Source organism: Mustelus asterias, unplaced genomic scaffold (assembly GCF_964213995.1).
Source record: "Mustelus asterias unplaced genomic scaffold, sMusAst1.hap1.1 HAP1_SCAFFOLD_259, whole genome shotgun sequence".
Classification (NCBI taxonomy): domain Eukaryota; kingdom Metazoa; phylum Chordata; class Chondrichthyes; order Carcharhiniformes; family Triakidae; genus Mustelus; species Mustelus asterias.
The window spans coordinates 163,952-183,585 of NW_027590225.1; the positions used below are offsets into that span (position 1 = coordinate 163,952).

Sequence of the window (19,634 nt, forward strand, 5' to 3'; positions counted from 1 at the left end):
AAGACTGCTCTCTTCCTGTTCGGGGCACTTCAGCGTTTAAAATAAGTTTCTACTGCCCATCCTAAGGATAGGCAACAACACCTCCTCCACGATCATCCTCAACACCGGTGCCCCACAAGGCTGTGTTCTCAGCCCCCTCCTATACTCCTTATACAGCTATGACTGTGTGGCAAAATTCCCCTCCAATTCGATTTTTGCTTACGACACCACCGTAGTGGGTCGGATCGCAAACAATGACGAGACAGAGAATCTGGTGAACTGATGCGACGACAATAATCTCTTCCTCAATGTCAACAAAACAAAGGAGATTGTCATTGACTTCAGGAAGCGTAGAGGAGAACATGCCCCTGTCTACATCAAAGGGGATGAAGTAGAAAGGGTCGAGAGCTTCAAGTTTTTAGATGTCCAGATCACCAACAACCTGTCCTGCTCCCCCATGCCAGAGGTCCCAGTACAGAGCCCTGCGGTGAGGCAGAGAGAGAATGTTTTTTTTAACAATACACATCACCCCAGGTGGGACTCGAACCCACAACCCCTGGTTTAGAAAGTGAGTGCCTTATCCATTCGGCCACTGGAGATACACACTTGAAGGCTCCGGAGGAGATGTCATAGCTTCTCCGCTCCGGGGAAGTACTGGACGACGAAGGGTACTCTGTCCACTGTGTCCCGTGTTTGTCTTCTGAGGAGGGGGTGCGGTTTTCTGGAGAGAAACATGGCGGTTTTCATTCAGGGCCTGACACTTCTGGGAACATTCCAACTCATTTATTTTAAATGTTATTTTATTTACCAGTGTGGGAATTTAGCACTGTAAAATATTTCAACTTGTATAAATGTTTTTTTCTGATGAAGATAATTGTACAGAACCAAACTTCAGTATTAACATTGATTTCTATGGAAACCTATGGTTCGCTTAAAGTCGCAACTTTGAGAAATACAACCACAACCTACCTGTCACAATCTAACATTTACTGTTCTGGTGAAAGGCCGTTGCCCTGAAAAGTTAACTCTATTTTCATGCCTGAGTATTTCTGGCATTTTCTGATTTTATTTCAGATTTCTTATAGCTGCAGTATTTTGCATGTCTTGTGAGTTGTGCTTTCCACCCTAGATTGGAGTTGTCATTTCTGTCCTCCCCTAAGCACAGCACTATCCAAATCACACAGTTTGAAAAATAGTTTCAATACAAGATTATGTCCCTGTCTGTAACAGTGTCAGGCCATTTGGGTAATGATGCTTCCCACACTTGTGATGACCACAACTCACAACATGAAGGTTTACTGAAAAGTATATCCACCCTCTGGGCAAAATCTTACCAGATCGTTTCAAACTGTCAGGCTTGGACTGAAAAACCAGGGTGAAACTCTCCATCTCCACAGGCCAGATCTCTTCAGATCTTGAGCCTCACAAAAAGAAGAGTGGACTGGATTTAGGGCTTCACTCTGGCAAGGCAGGGTCTAATAGAGCCAGAAAAACTGACTCCATGGATACCAGGGCACCATCTGTGAGGGACGCCCCAACAAATGTAAAAAAAATCAACCCCCCCTCCCCCACCCCCAACTGCTCCTGGCACAGTCAGGGTCTCCCCCCATCACTGAAGAAGTATTGCCGGCATTCCCCCCCCCCTCCCCATCTCTCCCCTTCATTGCCCATTCTCTGGCGTGCCTGCAAGTTCCCCCTCATTGCCTGCTCTCCCTCTCCACCACACAAAACTGGAACCCTCCATTATGGGGCTCCCAATAGGGCCCGCCCTGGCGCAGGTCAGCGCTGCCCAGTGCCAAGCTGGCAGTCCCAACCTATGCCAAGGGCAGTGCCAGGGGGGACTGTGCCAGGACACTGTCCGGGCATGTCACCCCCTCCTCGCCATGGCTAAATTTAACTTTGCACCCCCGGAGGGATCCCCTCAACTGATTCATGTTTTTAAATATCTTCTGTAAACCTCGCTGGCATGCTGTCATGTCAGCTTGCTTTGTATATTCAGTGAGAGAAGGGGGAGCATGTGGCAGGAGATACAGGGCAAAGCATAAAAATTTATTCAAATCCATTAAAATGAGGTTCTCGCCCTTTGTGGTCATGAACCTTGTGATGTCACCGGTGGGGAAAATTGGAGAGAATCGTGTTTCCCAATTCTGACCTGATTTTCCGCCTGTGTTGTTGTCCTCCCTGGCGAATGCGGGCTGAAGATCGCTCCTATATTCCAGAGGATTTGGACTGGATTGAGGAACTGAGAAAGGTTCATGTAATAGATGTCGACAATCAGGATTGTTCTGTTACTGTTAAATACATGGTCATTTTCACGCCAAACTATACTGTTGGCTAAGAATATGTGGTTTTCTTTCAGATCAGGTCTCTATAATGGAATTGGTTGATTCAGATGGAGCCACCAGCAATTCTCCAGGTACCGCTCATTGTTGAGCTTCTTACTTTTTGATGTAGAAAATGACTGAATCCAAGATTAATTTATGAATGACTGCCTTCTGCACAATGCTGAAGAATTAGGTGTCAAGTACCACTGGAGAGGCTGATGGAAGTGTGAGATCACAGTGGTGGTGTGGCCCATTTATCATAGTTTCTCACTTGTATGGAAGCTATATCCATCCAATGGAGAAAACTGCTCCTGGCTGCATCCGGAACCTGTACAAGACTCATGGGCTCAGTAGAGCTCAAGACAGGCGTGTTAAACTCATTGGGTGGGATTTTCTGGCTGTGCTCTCCCCAAGGTCAGCAAATACCACCCAAGATCAATAGACCTTTGCATGGTCCATCTCCTGCCTGCTACGATTCTTGTGGCGTGCGGGATGGGAATTGACCAGAATTTTACAAGAAAAATTCTAAGTGTCCGGCTAACATGAAAATGGGAGAGTGGCAGACACGTTTTTCAGGCTAGTTTTTACGTCCAATCTTGTGCACATAATGGGCTAGACCATTTCTAGCTACTACAGGCAGTGGGTTGGGCTTAATTCACCAGCAAAGGGAGCTATTGCACGTGTTGCACAAGAGCAACAGCAGAGGCCTGATAGAGAGAGAGCTGTCAGGCCTCTGCTCCAGCCTGAACCAACTTCCCCTCTGCAATCGCAGGGGCCCGCGGCTGATCATGAGCCCCACACCACTCGAAAATGCAGCCCCCGCTGCCGATCTGATGCAGTGTGGCAGCAGGCCCCCCTCCCTCAACCCACTGATTGGAGCTGCAGAGTGGCAGCAGAAACCACCCCCCCCCCCCCCCCCCCCCAATTGGCCAGCCCAGGCCCCTGGCACTGCCCACTGGGCATGCCAAGATGTCAGGCTGACACTGCCCAAGGGGCAACCACCCCTTGCCCTTGGCTTCCTGGGGGCCCTCAAAGGCCTCCAGTCCTGGTGGAGAGGCCAACACGACTGCTTCCCGTTCTTGGAGCGCAGGTGTTTTCCTTGCCGGAGAGAACCTCTCTCAATGAGGCCATAAAAGCAAGCAAAGAACAAAGAACAGTACAGCACAGGAAACAGGCCCTTCAGCCCTCCAAGCCTGTGCCGCTCATTGGTCCAACTAGACCATTCATTTGTATCCCTCCATTCCCAGACTGCTCATGTGACTATCCAGGTAAGTCTTAAACGATGCCAGCGTGTCTGCCTCCACCACCCTACTTGGCAGCGCATTCCAGGCCCCCACCACTCTCTGTGTAAAAAACGTCCCTCTGATATCTGAGTTATACCTCTCCCCTCTCACCTTGAGCCCGTGGCCCCTTGTGATCGTCACCTCCGACCTGGGAAAAAGCTTCCCACTGTTCACCCTATCTATACCCTTCATAATTTTGTACACCTCTATTAGGTCTCCCCTCATTCTCTGTCTTTCCAGGGAGAACAAGCCCAGTTTACCCAATCTCTCCTCATAGCTAAGACCCTCCATACCAGGCAACATCCTGGTAAACCTTCTCTGCACTCTCTCTAAAGCCTCCATGTCCTTCTGGTAATGCGGCGACCAGAACTGGACGCAGTACTCCAAATGTGGCCTAACCAGCGTTCTATACAGCTGCAACATCATACTCCAGCTTTTATACTCTATACCCCATCCTATAAAGGCAAGCATACCATATGCCTTCTTCACCACCTTCTCCACCTGTGCTGCCACCTTCAAGGATTTGTGGACTTGCACGCCTAGGTCCCTCTGTGTTTCTATACTCTTGATGGCTCTGCCATTTATTGTATAACTCCCCACTACATTAGTTCTTCCAAAATGCATCACTTTGCATTTATCTGGATTAAATTCCATCTGCCATTTCTCCGCCCAATTTTCCAGCCTATCTATATCCTGCTGTATTGGCCGACAATGTTCATCGCTATCTGCAAGTCCAGCCATCTTCGTGTCATCCGCAAACTTGCTGATAACACCAGTTACACCTTCTTCCAAATCATTTATATATATCACAAATAGTAGAGGTCCCAGTACAGAGCTCTGCGGAACACCACTGGTCACAGACCTCCAGCCGGAAAAAGACCTTTTGACTGTTACTCTCTGTCTCCTGCGGCCAAGCCAGTTTTCTACCCATCTAGACACCTCTCCTTGTATCCCATGAGCCTTAACCTTCTTAACCAACCTGCCATGAGGGACTTTGTCAAATGCCTTACTGAAATCCATATAGACGACATCCACGGCCCTTCCTTCGTCAACCGTTTTTGTCACTTCCTCAAAAAACTCCACCAAATTTGTAAGGCACGACTTCCCTCTTACAAAACCATGCTGTCTGTCACTAATGAGATTGTTCCGTTCTAAATGCACATACATCCTGTCTCTAAGAATCCTCTCCAACAACTTCCCTACCACGGACGTCAAGCTCACTGGCCTATAATTACCAGGGTTATCCCTGCAACCCTTCTTAAATAACGGTACCACATTCGCTATCCTCCAATCCTCAGGGACCTCACTTGTGTCCAATGAAGAGACAAAGATTTCCGTCAGAGGCCCAGCAATTACATCTCTTGTCTCCCTGAGCAGTCTAGGGTAGATGCCATCAGGCCCTGGGGCTTTGTCAGTTTTAATGTTACCTAAAAAACCTAACACTTCCTCCTTTGTAATGGAGATTCTCTCTAACCTCCAGTGCCAGGCTCACTAAACATGCAAATCATTTAAATAAATTTAAATATGTTCTTCAGTCTCTCGCCAGAAATCTAGCTCACAGAATCACAGAATACTGCAATGAGGAAGAGGCCCTTCGGCCCATCGAGTCTGCACCGACACGTGAAATGCTCTGACCTGCCCACCTAATCCTACTTGCCAGCACTTGGCCCATAGCCTTGAATGTTATGGCGTGCCAAGACCTTATCCAGGTACTTTTTAAAGGATGTGATGCATCCCGCCTCCACCACCCTCCCAGGCAGCGCATTCCAGACTGTCACCACCCTCTGAGTAAATAGGTTTTTCCTCAAATTCCCCCTAAACCTCCCACCCCTCGCTTTTAACTTGTGTCCCCTTGTAACTAACTCTTCAACTAAGGGGAACAGCTGTTCCTATCCACCCTGTCCATGCCCCTCATAATCTTGAACACCTCAATCAAGTCACCCCTCAGTCTTCTCTGCTCCAATGAAAACAACCCAACCCTATCCAACCTCTCTTCATAACTTAAATGTTCTCTCCCAGGCAGCATCCTGGTAAACCTCCTCTGCACCCCCTCTAGTGCGTTCACGTCCTTCCTATAATGTGGCGACTAGAACTGCACACAGTACACCAGCTGTGACCTCACCAAAGTTCTATACAACTCCAACATGACCTCTCTGCTTTGTACTCTATACCCCAATTGATAAAGGCAAGTGTGCCATATGCCTTATTCACCACCCTATTTACCAACCTTTCCGCCTTTAGAGATCTATGGACAAACATGCCAAGGTCCCGTTGTTCTTCGGAACTTCCTAGTGTCAGACAAAGAACAAAGAGACCAAAGAAAATTACAGCACAGGAACAGGCCCTTCGGCCCTCCAAGCCTGCACCGACCATGCTGCCCGACTTAACTAAAACCCCCTACCCTTCCACGGACCATATCCCTCTATTCCCTTCTCATTCATGTACTTGTCAAGACGCCCCTTAAAAGTCACTACCGTATCCGCTTCCACTATCTCCCCCGGCAACGAGTTCCAGGCACCCACCACTCTCCGTGTAAAAAATCTGCCTCGTACATCTCTTTTAAAACTTGCCCCTCACACCTTAAACCTATGCCCCCTATTCCCACCCTGGGAATAAGCTTCTGACTATCCACTCTGTCCATGCCTCTCATAATCTTGTAGACTTCTATCAGGCCTCCCCTCAACCTCCGTCGCTCCAGTGAGAACAAACCAAGTTTCTCCAATTTCTCCTCATAGATAATGCCCTCCATACCAGGCAACATCCTGGTAAATCTTTTCTGTACCCTCTCCAAAGCCTCCACATCCTTCTGGTAGTGTGGTGACCAGAATTGAACACCATATTCCAAGTGCGGCCTCACTAAGGTTCTATAAAGGGGCAACATGACTTGCCAATTTTTAAACTCAATACCCCGGCCGATAAAGGCAAGCATGCCGTATGCCTTCTTGACTACCTTCTCCACCTGCATTGCCACTTTCAGTGACCTGTGTACCTGTACACCCAGATCCCTTTGCCTATCAATATTCTTAACGGTTCTGCCATTTACTGTATATTTCCTATCTGTATTAGACCTTCCAAAATGCATTACCTCACCTTTGTCCGGATTAAACTCCATCTGCCATCTCTCCACCCAAGTCTCCAACTGATCTATATCCTGCTGTATCCTTTGATGGTCCTCATTGCTATCTGCAAATCCACCAACCTTTGTGTCGTCCGCAAACTTACCAATCAATCCAGTTACATTTTCCTCCAAATCATGTATGTATATTACAAACAGCAAAGGTCCCAGCACTGATCCCTGAGGAACGCCACTTGTCACAGTCCTCCATTCAGAAACGCACCCTTCCACTGCTACCCTCTGTCTTCTTTGACCGACATGATGTGGAGATGCCGGCGTTGGACTGGGGTAAACACAGTAAGAAGTTTAACAACACCAGGTTAAAGTCCAACATGTTTATTTGGTAGCAAAAGCCACACAAGCCCCAAGCCCCTTCTTCAGGTGAGTGGGAATTCTGTTCATAAACAGGGCATATAAAGACACAAACTCAATTTCACGAATAATGGTTGGAATGCGAATACTTACAGCTAATCAAGTCTTTAAGATACCTCACATTTGATACCTCACCTCCCCACTCACATTGTTTGTATCTTAAAGACTTGATTCGCTGTAAGTATTCGCATTCCAACCATTATTCATGTAAATTGAGTTTGTGTCTTTGTTGGATTATGACGCAGTATAATGTCGGCAGATAAGAACCCCTTTTCAATTGGGTGATGCGTGGAGTGGATGGATAAAGCTATTTACAATCTGGACTGTGATGTCCTGATTCTTTCTTAGTGGAGGGAACCTATGTGGGCGGGCTTTGGCTGCCAGGTACCCACTGCATTACCACCTCTGGTAGTGAGCGCCGGGTCAAACGGTTCTGTGAGTCCCGGTACCAGGGGCGCCACAGGGGGTAAGGTTTGCGGGTTCCCCATCCTTTCCGTTGGGGTCCCCTGGGCCGGGGTTTTATTCCTGAAGCCCTGTAAATTGGGGCGGGGACCGATGTTGTGTGTGCCGTTCCTGGGGATACTGGGTGGGGGTTGATAACCTGGGGTACAGGTTGTGGACCGTGGTTTAGGTCCGGTGCTGTGGGGTGAGGGTTGGGGCTTCCTTGTGACTCAAAGACTCCTTCCAGGGTGACATGGTATTGGTGAAAATTTTGCTGGGAGCCGAATGCCTTCATTTGGTTCACATGATACCACCCGGCTTTCTTGTGGTCCACCATGACCTTGTATACCGAGTGGCTGGCCTTATCTACCACTGGATAGGGTCCGGCATATTTGGGGGACAAGAACGTTCTAGGCTGGAAGACTCTGAGCATTATCTGTTGCCCAACCTCATATTCGATGGGTTTTACCTTACCATCAAAATAGGCCTTACTTTGCTGCTTCCGTTTGCCTTTCTTAACGGCTGCAGCCTGTTGTGCGGCCTGTATGTTTTCTAGAATGGCTCTCATGGCATTCTCGTGGGTGAGGGCCGTGACTTCAGGCCCGGACAGATCCAGCCCGAGTAAAGGATCAACTCCTCGCATAGGTCGTCCAGTCATGAGGACATGGGGGTGAATCCGGTGGAACTAGATACGGAATTGCGCACTATCATTAATATGAAGGGGAGGACTTTGTTCCAGGAGTGATTGTTCTGCTGAACGATCTTACGGATCATATCTTTGAGGGTACGGTTCATCCTCTCTACTACACCGCTAGATTGGGGGTGGTAAGCAATGTGGAATTGTTGCTTTATCCCGAACAATTCCATTACGCGTTGCATTACCTGGGCAGTGAAGTGAGTGCCCTGGTCCGAGTCGATGCTGCGGGGAAGGCCCCACCTAGTGAATATCTGCTGCACTGGGATGTCAGCCGTGACCTTGGCTGTGTTAGTGCGGGTTGGAAAAGCTTCCACCCATTTACTAAAAGTGTCTACGATGACCAGGATGTATTTGCAAGCCCCCACTCCGGGCAGTAGGGGACCAATATAATCAATCTGGAGATTTGTCCAGGGACCTTCCACAGGGCGAGTATGCCTCAGTTCCACTTTGTGGGCATATTTATCAGGATTGTTCTGTGCACAGATGATATAGTTATCGACGTAATGCTGCATATCCTGTTCTAGGTTTGGCCACCAACACAATCCTTTGATTTGCTCACTTGTGGTTCCTGCCCCTTGATGGCCCTGGACATGGTGGGTTTGGAAAATGATTTGGTTACGGTCCCTGGTTGGGACCACATATAGGCCGTCCTTAAGGACAAGCCCATCCTGGACCGATATTGCGTCTCGCCATTTTTCAAAGGAGGCGGGGTTTGCCCCTTCCTGAATTTGTTTCAGGTCCTGGTCACTGCTCTGGGCTTGTTTTAGGTCTTCAACCTTGGTCTGGCAACAGTCACAGCTTCAATTCGCTCTGTAACTATTGGTTGCCAAAATTTCCCCTCTCTCGCACCCTGTTTGGCTAATTCATCCGCCCTTATGTTTCCGAGTGGGGAGGTGCGGCGGTGGGCCTTTACTTTAATTATGCCATACTCCCGGTCTTGGGCAGCCTGGAAAATAAATCTTAACAGTGGGGCTGATGGTAGAGGTTTCCCATCTGCAGATATGAATCCCCTTGCTTCCCATAGGGGCATGAAGTCTGTTAAACTGTTGCAGACATACATACTATCGGAGTGTATGTCCGCAGGTGTGGGGAACAGGTCAGGATGGCTGACTACGTACACTATCGCTGCCAGTTCTGCAGTTTGTGCACTCATGTGTGCTGGAAGTTTTAAGGCTATCTCCCTCAAGGGCTTGCCTTCTTGGTCTTCCACGTATATCCCACATCCTGTCCTCCTGTTTCCCTCTTCCACCATGGATGACCCATCTACAAAAATTTTTAAACTGTCCTGAGCCTGGGTTTGGCTGATTCCCCTGGCTCCTCCCCCCTTTTGTTTTGGCAAAAATGGCCCCTTGGGGTCTTTTATTGCCGGAACCTGGCATTCATGGGGCTCCCCACCGTAGGTTAGGTTGTCTGCCAGGATTGTGGGGACCCGGGTGTGTTTGACTGCAATGTCTCGACCCTGTAACATGAGTGTCCACCGTGCAATATGGTTTTGACTAACCGTCCCATCTTTAATTCGGCCGTTCAGCAGTAGTTGTATGGGGGTGTGTTCTGTAAGTATAGTGAGGGGGTTCGAGCCAACTATGTAGTTAAAGCGGTGCACTGCCCAGAAAACTGATAATAAGTGGGTTTCACCGAAAAACTTCATTCAACGGGAGTTAGTATGCGGGAAGCGTAAGCGATTGGGCCGAGTCGTCCGTGCCGTTCTTGGAGGAGCACGGCAGCTAGTGTGCTGTCAGTGGCCGCTACTTCAAGGGCAAAGGGGAGTTCAGGGTTGGGTACCTATAAGGCAGGGGCTTGATCTGCTGGGGTATCCTCTGTTGAGATGGTAAAAGGACTAGGAGCTGAGACTGAGTTTCCCCAGATGGGGGCCGGATTAGGTGGTGCCGTTGGTTCCACGACCGGGAAGGGAGGTGGGGGTCCCCAGTCGGCAGTGACGCTAGCTGTTGCATAATGGCAGCATCCTGTTCTAAATCCCCCCACTCTACCCCTGGGTCACTATCCCCTGTTTCGGTCGTGTATGCACACATTACACCCCTTTTTATGGCTAGTTGTGCTTTTAAATCTAGAATCTCGCGCAGGCATTTGGAGTGGTCTATTGTGCGGGCTGTATTTATTTTTCCTGCTTGGTGCAAAACTTTTACTGCAGCCTGCAGGTCGCTGCATTTACGTTTAACTTCCTCTACCTGTTGCAGCGCAGCCTCTCTCTCACGGACAGCACGCTGTGCCTTTTGGGAGGCTTTATCACATTGAGCCTGGAATTGGCTCACGTGTATCATATTGATTTGGTTCCTTTCCTCTCGTGTGTTTACCTCAGCTTCCAATTGTTGTATGCGCTCGGTCTTCCATCGGGTGCACTTAACTGTGAGGATAGTTAGGTACACTATCATAAGTAGGATTCCTATTACGGCCAGTTGTGACAGAATGCGGACCCATGGGTGGATTTTTACATTTGAACCCCAATCTCAGAGGTCCTCCCATTCAGCATGACTGGCCATAATTATTTCCTTTTAGGATTCGTCACTTGAGTATAGATAAGGGATCGGGGTAGGGGTCCGGTTTTCACTAAATTGCCTCCCGTAGATTTTACCCAAATTCCCTAGACTGTTCTAGTTCTAACTACACAGTTTGTGTTACAGACACCGGGTTACAGACTCCACCTTGTGTTACAGACACCGGGTTTATGGCCCAATTTACTGGTTGAATCTGTATTAGTCCTTCACTCACTTAAGACTGGCCGTCACGTGGGGCAGCTGCCCTTTTAATTCGGGCTCAGACAGAGTGTTAGAGAATACCGGGTTGAAGGTTCGACTTCGGAGCAACGTATCACTTCTTATCGAAGTCCTATCTGGGTCACCACTGTTGTACCTGTTAATTCTCAGATACTTTCGACCAGTTTGCTTACTCTAAGGTTTTACCCCGGTGTCCTTATTTTCAAGATGGACAAAGGACAAACACAAGTAAAGGTTCAATAAGTTTATTAATAATAACACTATTAACCCTTAAATTACCCACATAAAACAAGAGGATACCCCAGCAGATTCAAGTATACTACCCGTAAAGATGGTTTGGTTGAACTGCAGGCTCGATTCTCTGAGTCCCTCTGGTCCATCGTGACAAAGGTGAGTCTCGATGGCAGCTTCTTCCTTCCTTCCTTCTTCGGTCAGTCTTCTGAATGGGCAAGGCCGCCTCCCTCGTCGAGTCTTCACTCCTGTGTGACTCGAAGTGTGTCCCTTTATCCCCCAGCCTGCTTGCCTTTCCAGAAACTTCTCTGGCTTCCGGCCAATGAGGTTCCAGGAGGGGGTTCCAATACCCAGTGGGTTTCTTGATGTCTGCCTGACAGGACACTAGGGTCCGCCCCCAGGTGTCCCATCTCCCAGGAACTTTCGGTGACAGAAAGTCTGGCCCGATCTGGGCTTCTAACAATAGGCCGGTGCATTTCAATGGGGTGCAGTGATCTCCTGCTAAGTATCAGTAACGACCTTTGATGGGTGGTTGATGGGTCAGGCGCAGACACGTTTGTGTATTGTACAATTGGCCTGCCTGAGGTTTGACTGTGTTTGATTTCAATATGCCCAATTCTTTAATTTAGGATATCCAATTTTATCAGCCTTAAAACTAGGCCCTGTTTATATCACCACAGGGAAGTGTAGACAGAGTAAATGGATGGGAGGCTGGACCTCTGGATTCGCAGCCCAGTGACATTACCACAAGGTCACTCTCTCCCATCATCATCTGGAAACTCTGCTTTTATCTATACAATTTTTCATAATTTTAAGCATTTCATATCACCCGGGAATGTGTTGAATATGAGAAGAAGGGCCTGAGACTGAGTCATATACAATGACAGTCAGGAATACACCCTTTCAGTTTGACCTTGTTTGCTCCTGATGTGTTGGCTGCTTCAGTGATTCCCAACTCCCACTGCTCGCCTCTGTCATGAACTATTTTACATCATGCTTCACGGTCCCAAATCTTTGTGATTTAAGATTTAAAACTTAAGATATACTGGTCCCAAAATAACTAAAGTGAGTTTTCAGTGTTTTCTATTCCATGTAGAAAGTGTGAGCTACTTTGCACAGGGTTTGCTGTGGTTTACAGGGCACTGTAACTCCTGAGCAGTATTTTACAGTACAGCATTTTACTAAAAATGAGTGAGTCCTAGCAAAGTAGCAAACGACCCAGGGATGTGATGATACTTGAACAAAATGTCACAATCTTGGATAGACTGAAAAATGGTGCCAGTACTAGCATATTGGCCAGAAAATACACCATCAACGAATCCACAGTCAGGTACATTAGGCAGTCTGAATTTAAAATAACTGCCGGTATTAATGTTTCTCATTGTCATACTGCCGGGTTAAATGTTCAGAGTAGGAAAGATCCACATTTAGAGGAAATGGAGAATTCATTAAATGTGTGGATAGAACACCGTAAACAAAGGACTTTGGTTAATGGTCTAATCATTTAAAATAAGGCACTTGACTTGTACCAGTACATAAAGAATAGTAAAGCAGGTAATGCTGGTGTCATCAGTGATGATGAAGGTGGTGCAAAGGGCCTCTCCTTTGACTTCCAAAGGATTCTCAGCCAGTACTGGGGGTTTGATTGCGTTAAAAAAGCATTTTGGGCTGCAGAATGTGAAGTTGGAGGCTGATTCAGCTGACCTTGCAGCTGCAGGAGAGTTTCCCCAAAGAACAAAGATAAGTACAGCACAGGGACAGACCCTTCGTCCCTCCAAGCCTGCACCAATCATGAGGCCTGCCTAAACTAAAACCGTATGCCCTCACAGAGTCCATATCCTTCCATTCCCATCCTATTCATGTATTAATCTAGTTGCCCCTTAAATGCCGCTATCGTACCTGCTCCACCACCTCCCCAGACAGCGCGTTCCAGACATTCACCATCGTCTATAAAAAAACTTGCCTCGCACATCTCCTCCCCATGCACTTTAAACCTATGTCCCCTAGTACTTGACTTTTCTACCCGCGGAAAGAACATCTGACTATCCACTGTGCATGCTACTCATAATCTTGTAAACCTCTTATCAGGTCACTCCTCAACCTCTGTCACTCCAGTGAGAACAAACCGAGTTTATCCAACCTCTCCCCATAGCTAATACTCTCCAGACCAGGCTACATCCTGGTAAACCTCTTCTGCACCCTCCCCAAAGCATCCACATCCTTCTGGTAGTGTGGCGACCAGAATTGTACTAAACTAACGTTCTAACTAAAGTTCTATACAGCTGCAGCATGACCTGCCAATTTTTATACTCAATGCCCCGATTGATGAAAGCAAGCATGCCGTATTATTTCTTGACTACCTTATCAACCTGCGTTGCCACTATCAGTGATCGGTGGACATGTACACCCAGACCTCTCTGCCTGTCAATATTCCTAAGGGTTCTACCATTTACAGTATAATTCCTACATACATCGGACCTTCCAAAATGCATTATCTCACACTTGTCTGGATTAAACTCCATCTGCCATTTCTCTGCCCAAGTCTCCAATTGGTCTATATCTTGCTGTATCCTCCGACAATCCTCTTCACTATCCGCAACTCCACCAATTTTTGTGAGGTCTGTGAACTTACTAATCAGACCAGCTACATTTTCCTCCAAATCATTTATATATACTACGAACAACAAAGGTCCCTTTGGTTCTGCAGGAATGCATTGTGGGCAGGCTGCCAGGCAGAGCAGGTCGTCAATGTAGCGAATATCATGCCGACAAGGTTTACATCAGTTTTTCCAAAATGGAAACGAGGCAGAGGCAACTTGCCGGCGGCACACAGGTAAGTATAGCCCCCGGGGGAAAGGGTTGCCGGGGCAGTACCCTGGTACTGCCCTGGGCATCGCCACTCTGGGGAGCTCCATTGCCTGCATACATGGAGGGAGTGGTTTCCCTTGTGCATTTTGTTGTCTACTTTTAAAATGAGCAAGATGCTGCTTGCAGACAGAGAATTCCACCAAAAGCAATCAAACAGCAGGACCTCAGACAGGAAATCCAAGGCAAAGGACTCCCCTAACCTGAACCAACCTCCTAGAAATTCAACTACAAGAAATCTCTCAGCCTGCTGAGAATCTTTTGCTTTCCAAAATTGCCCTCTCACTTTTAAAGCATCAACTTCATCTAAGAAACTGTGTGAGTGTGTGACATTGCATTATTTTGGGGGGTAAGTGAGTGAGAATAAATACCTTTATTTTAAAACTCAAAGTTTATGCTGGAAGTATTTGATTGGGACAGTTACGGAGGTGAAGAAAACACCCCGCTTACGTACAAACATCCTGATCGAGGAGAGTAAAGCAAATAAATTCTGTCTATTATTATAGAGAGCATAATTTCCAAAATTTCCAAATGACGCTTGGAAATGGGATAATCATTGAGAAGGTTCTGAACAGTCTTCATGAGGACATATATATAAAATTGAATACAGAAAAATGTGAAATAATGCATTTTGGTCAAAAGAATGTGAAGATTTGATCAAGGTTTTCAAAATCCTGACGGGTTTTAGTCGGGTGAATCAGGAGAAAATGTTACCTGTGGCAGAATGGTTGGTAAGTAAAGGTCATCGCTTCAAGTTGATTGGCAAAAAGAAGCAGAAACAAGACGAGGACAAATTAAATTTACGGAACAGATTATTTGCATGGCTGTGGAGTGGGATAACTCCGAACAGAGGCAGCATTGGCACAAAGGATTGAAAGGCCTCCTCCTATGCTGTATCATTCTGTCATTAATAGATGATGATTTTATCATGACAGATTGATGAAATTGTAAATTTTAAAATATTAATCTTTGAAGGTGCCAAGAGAAAGATGACGCCTGAATCATATGGGATAAAGAGACACAGAGGACGATACATCAACGGCCCTCATATCACAGAAGATGATGTTAAATTGATGCAAAACTGTAAGTGTAAAGGTTTGGGTATTTTAACAGAGAGAGAGAGGGAGACGACTGGGATAGTTATCTTTTTATTGTTATGAAGTGGGGAGTTCTAGTTATTATTAAAACTAATAATATTGGATTTAAGAACTGGATGCAAGAATGGGGGGCATTCAAAAGGGAAATAGGGAGAGTACAGGTCCAACATGTTCCCTATAGGGGGAAGATAGGAGCAACAGGTTGATGGAACTCTGGATGTCGAGGACAATTCAGGACTGGATAAGAAAGAAGAAAAAGACTTTTATAGCAAGTCCAAAGGGAACAATTCAGCTGCGGTCCTCGAGGAATATAGCAAGTGCCAGATGGAATTTAAGAAAGCAAATAGAACAGCAAAAATGGGGCATGAAAAAGGACTTGCGAACTGGATTAGGGAGAATCCTAAAATATTCTATAACTAGGGAAAGAGCTGTATTTGAAAATACATGGCTTCATTCAGGAAAAAGGATTGGGAGGACCTTGAGCAGTTTGGAATTGGGGGCTTTGACGGCCTAAAAATGGACAAATCCCCAAGCCTGGATGAATTGAATCCTAGGCTGGGAGGAGAGGTAGGAATTTGCTGGGTCTCTGACCTCAGGGAAAATGCCCTGTTATATGCCCTGTTTGTGAACAGATCTCCCACTCACCTGACGAAGGGGCAGCGCTCCGAAAGCTAGTGGCTTTTGCTACCAAATAAACCTGTTGGACTTTAACCTGGTGTTGTGAGACTTCTTACTCAGGGAAAATGCCAGAGGATTGCTGAGTGGTTAATGTGGTTCCACTTTTCAAGAAGGGTGGTAGAGATGAACCAGGGAATTACAGGCCTGTGAGCCTCATATCATTGGTAGGGAAACTATTGGATAAAGTTATGAAGGAGAGAATTAATGTCCACTTGGAAAGTCATAGGTTGACTAGGGATAATCATCATGGCTTTGTGAGAGGGAAGTCAAATTTGAAAGAATTTTTCAAAAAAGTGATCAAGTGTATGGATGAGGGAGTGCAGTTGATGTAGTTTATATGGATTTTAGCAAAGCCTTTGACAAGATCCTACATGGGAGACTGATTGAGAAGGTTAAAGCACATGGAATACCTGAGTCCCAATATTCAATTAAACTCAGTCTTGAAAATTCTCAATGATTGAAGATCCACAGCCATCTGAGAAAATTCCAAAGATTGTGAAGGAAAAAAAATTCTCCTCATCTCAGTCCTAAATCCTTAATCCGAATCCCTAGCCAGTCATATGAAATAGTCTCTTAATCCTTAGAATCCCTACAGTGCAGAAGGGGGCCATTCAGCCCATTGTATCTGCACTAACTCTCTGAAAGAGCATCTCACCCAGGCCCATCTCCACACAGACAAGGAGAAAACATGCAAACTCCACACAATCACCCAAGGCCAGAATCAAACCTGGGTCCCTGGTGCTCTGAGGTAGCAGTGCTCACCACTGTGCCACCCCGAGAGTCCATCCTATCAAACACTTTATGTCATTTTTTCACCTTCTACCAGAAGGCTGCTTCTTATGTCAGCTGCATTTATTTAGGCTGTTACATTTTTATTTTCTCAGGCATGAAATGGGAAGAGGAAACAAAGAAAGTTGTTGAAGCAGTGCTAGCAAAACTGGAGAATGTCAGCTCTACTGGCTCTGATGAAGAGAATCTGCTCTCCACCCTCAAGTATGTATATCACAAAACAACATGGCAGCATACAGAACATAAATTACTGGGAAGAATGGAATTTTTGATTCGCTACAGATTGTTGACTGGGGCGAGAAAACCTGTGTGCAGCTTGTACCATCCAGCACTGTGCAGGAACAACCCAAGGCATTGCCCACACTGTCCTACTGGCAGGTCTAGGAAAGGCTGACAGCCGGAAATCCTGAGATTGGAAAGATGTCCCGATCTCTGATAGAAAAAAAAGGAACTCCATCCACACAGACACAGGTGACCCTTCCCCCACAACCAATGAGGAGGACCACACCCCACACAGTTGAGCTCAAGGGGCCCCTGGGATTGCCCCCTGGCTCCAGAGTCCTGCCTGTACATGTCCTGCCTCCCCCACCCCCTCTCCACTTACCTGTGCATCTCTGGTTCCATAGAACCCTAATCCCAAAGTGCAGACGGTGGCCATTTAGAGTCAGAGATATACAGCATAGAAACTGTGGTTGGCCCAACTCTTCCATGCCAACCAGGTTTCTCAAACTGAACTAGTCCCATTTGCCTGCATTTGGCCCATATCCCTCTAAACCTTTCCCCTCCATGTACCTGTCCAAATGTCTTTTAAATGTTGTAATTGGACCTGCCTCTGGCAGTTCATTCCATACACGTCCTCAGGTCCCTTTCAAATCTTTCTCCTCTCACCTTAAACCTATGCCATCTAGTTTTGGACTCCCCTACCTCGGGGAAAGGACCTTAGCTATTCACCTTATCTGGGCGCCTTATGATTTTTATAAACCTCTATAAGGTCACCCGTCATCCTCCTATGCTCCAGGGAAAAGTCCCAGCCTATCATTATAATTCAAACCATCCAGTCCCGGTCGCCTCCTTGTAAATCTATTTTGCACCCTTTCCAGTCTAATGACATACTTCCTACAGCAGAGTGATCAGCATTGTACGCAGTACGGCAAATGTGGCCACACCAATTTGGCCCATTAAGACTCCGCCAACTCTGTGAAAGAGCATCTTATCCAGGCCCACTGCCCTACCCTATTCCCATAACCTGCACAACCATGCTAATCCACCTAGCCTGCACATTTTTGGGATGTGGGAGGAAACCTGAGCACCTGGAGGAAACCCACACAGACACAGGGAAACCCTCCTGATGTTTTCAGCTTTCACTCCAGAGTGTTAGTTGGACTGATCACAATCTCTGGATTTTCTGCCTCCTTATTTAATTCGGTAAATCTGGGAATATGTAAAGTAACATGTTCCCATGTCAATGTCAGAGGATGGGGATTCTTCTTCTTCCGGAACTATTGTAAGTGGGACACTTCCCACTCCCACTTTCTATGCCTTTTTGCTTTGACAAAGGGTCGTCTGGACTCAAAACGTCAGCTCTTTTCTCTCTTTACAGATGCTGCCAGACTTGCTGAGATTTTCCAGCATTTTCTCTTTTTGTTTCAGATTCCAGCATCCGCAGTAATTTGCTTTTATCCAGTGGATAACTTCAAATTCTGCCAAATAGTTCTCAATCCTCACCTCCCAGTTCCATGTATTTTAATTTTGCACACTCAACTAATGTGGGATTTTATCAAAAGCTTTCTGAAAATCCAAATGCACCATGTCCACTGGTCCATCTTTATCCATTCTACTAATTACATCTTCCAAAACTCCAGTAGGTTTGTCAAAAATTATTTCCCTTTCATAAATCCAGTTGATATTTTCGAAGTGTCCTGTTATCACATTCTTTACAATAGACTCACATTTTCCCTGCTACTGACATAGGCTAATTGGTCTATAAATCCCTATTTTCTCCCTCCTTCTTAAAATAGCAGGATTACATTTGCCACATTCCATTCTGCCAGGACTGTACAGAATTTTGGAAGATGGTAACCAACGTATTCACCATTTCCATGGCCATCTTCTTTAGTATCCCGGGATGTAGATTATCAGACCCTGGGATTTATCGGCTTTCAGTCCCATTAATTTCTCCAGCACAATTGTTAAAGTAACATTAATATCTTTCAATTGCTCCTTCTCAAAGAACAAAGAAAATTACAGCACAGGAATAGGCTCTTCAGCCCTCCAAGCCTGCACTGACCATGCTGCCCAACTTAACTAAAACCCCCCTACCCTTCCGGGGACCGTATCCCTCTATTCCCATCTCATTCATGTATTTGTCAAGACGCCCCTTAAAAGTCACTACCGTATCCGCTTCCACTACCTCCCCCGGCAACGAGTTCCAGGCACCCACTACTCTGTGTAAAAAATCTGCCTCGTACATCTCCTTTAAACCTTGCCCCTCGCACCTTAAATCCCCCAGTAATTGATTGTTCCACCATGGGAAAAGGCTCCTGACTATCCACTCTGTCCATGCCTCTCATAATCTTGTAAACTTCTATCAGGTCGCCCCTCAACCTCCGTCGTTCCAGTGAGAACAAACCATGTTTCTCCAACCTCTCCTCATAGCTAATGCCCTCCATGCCAGGCAACATCCTGGTAAATCTTTTCTGTGCCCTCTCCAAAGCCTCCACATCCTTCTCACTCCCGCTGCCCTGCATTGTTAGCGGGCAGCGGGAGTGAGAAGGGAGCAGAGTGAGAGCTGAAGGGCTTTGGCTCTAAGGGCTTAGGCGGAAAGGGCAAGGCGGGGTACGTTTAATTCTTAAGTACGTTTCTCTGTGTTCCTTGAAATAAGAAGGGAAACTATGAGTGCGAGGCCAGTCTGTTGCTCCCAATGTAGGATGTGGGAGGTCCTGGAGGCTCCTGGCCTCCCGGACGTCCATATCTGTGATGGGTGTGTCGAGCTGCGGTTCCTAAGGGACCATGTTAGAGAACTGGAACTGCA

At 46.6% G+C, this 19,634-nt stretch overlaps 1 protein-coding gene across 5 annotated transcripts in view; it reads left to right on the plus strand.

Moving 5' to 3' along the window:
• The window catches only part of LOC144485980 (nuclear GTPase SLIP-GC-like), a 228,496-nt gene that overhangs the window by 42,354 nt on the left and 166,508 nt on the right, over nt 1-19,634 (plus strand). For 4 of the 5 annotated variants that reach the window (XM_078204074.1, XM_078204076.1, XM_078204077.1 and 1 more), the window contains 3 exons: nt 2,339-2,395; nt 15,015-15,122; nt 16,699-16,807. In XM_078204074.1, the coding sequence (XP_078060200.1) occupies nt 2,339-2,395; nt 15,015-15,122; nt 16,699-16,807 (274 nt within the window). The remainder of the gene's footprint in view (nt 1-2,338; nt 2,396-15,014; nt 15,123-16,698; nt 16,808-19,634) is intronic. The other variant, XM_078204078.1, reaches the window with a different exon arrangement.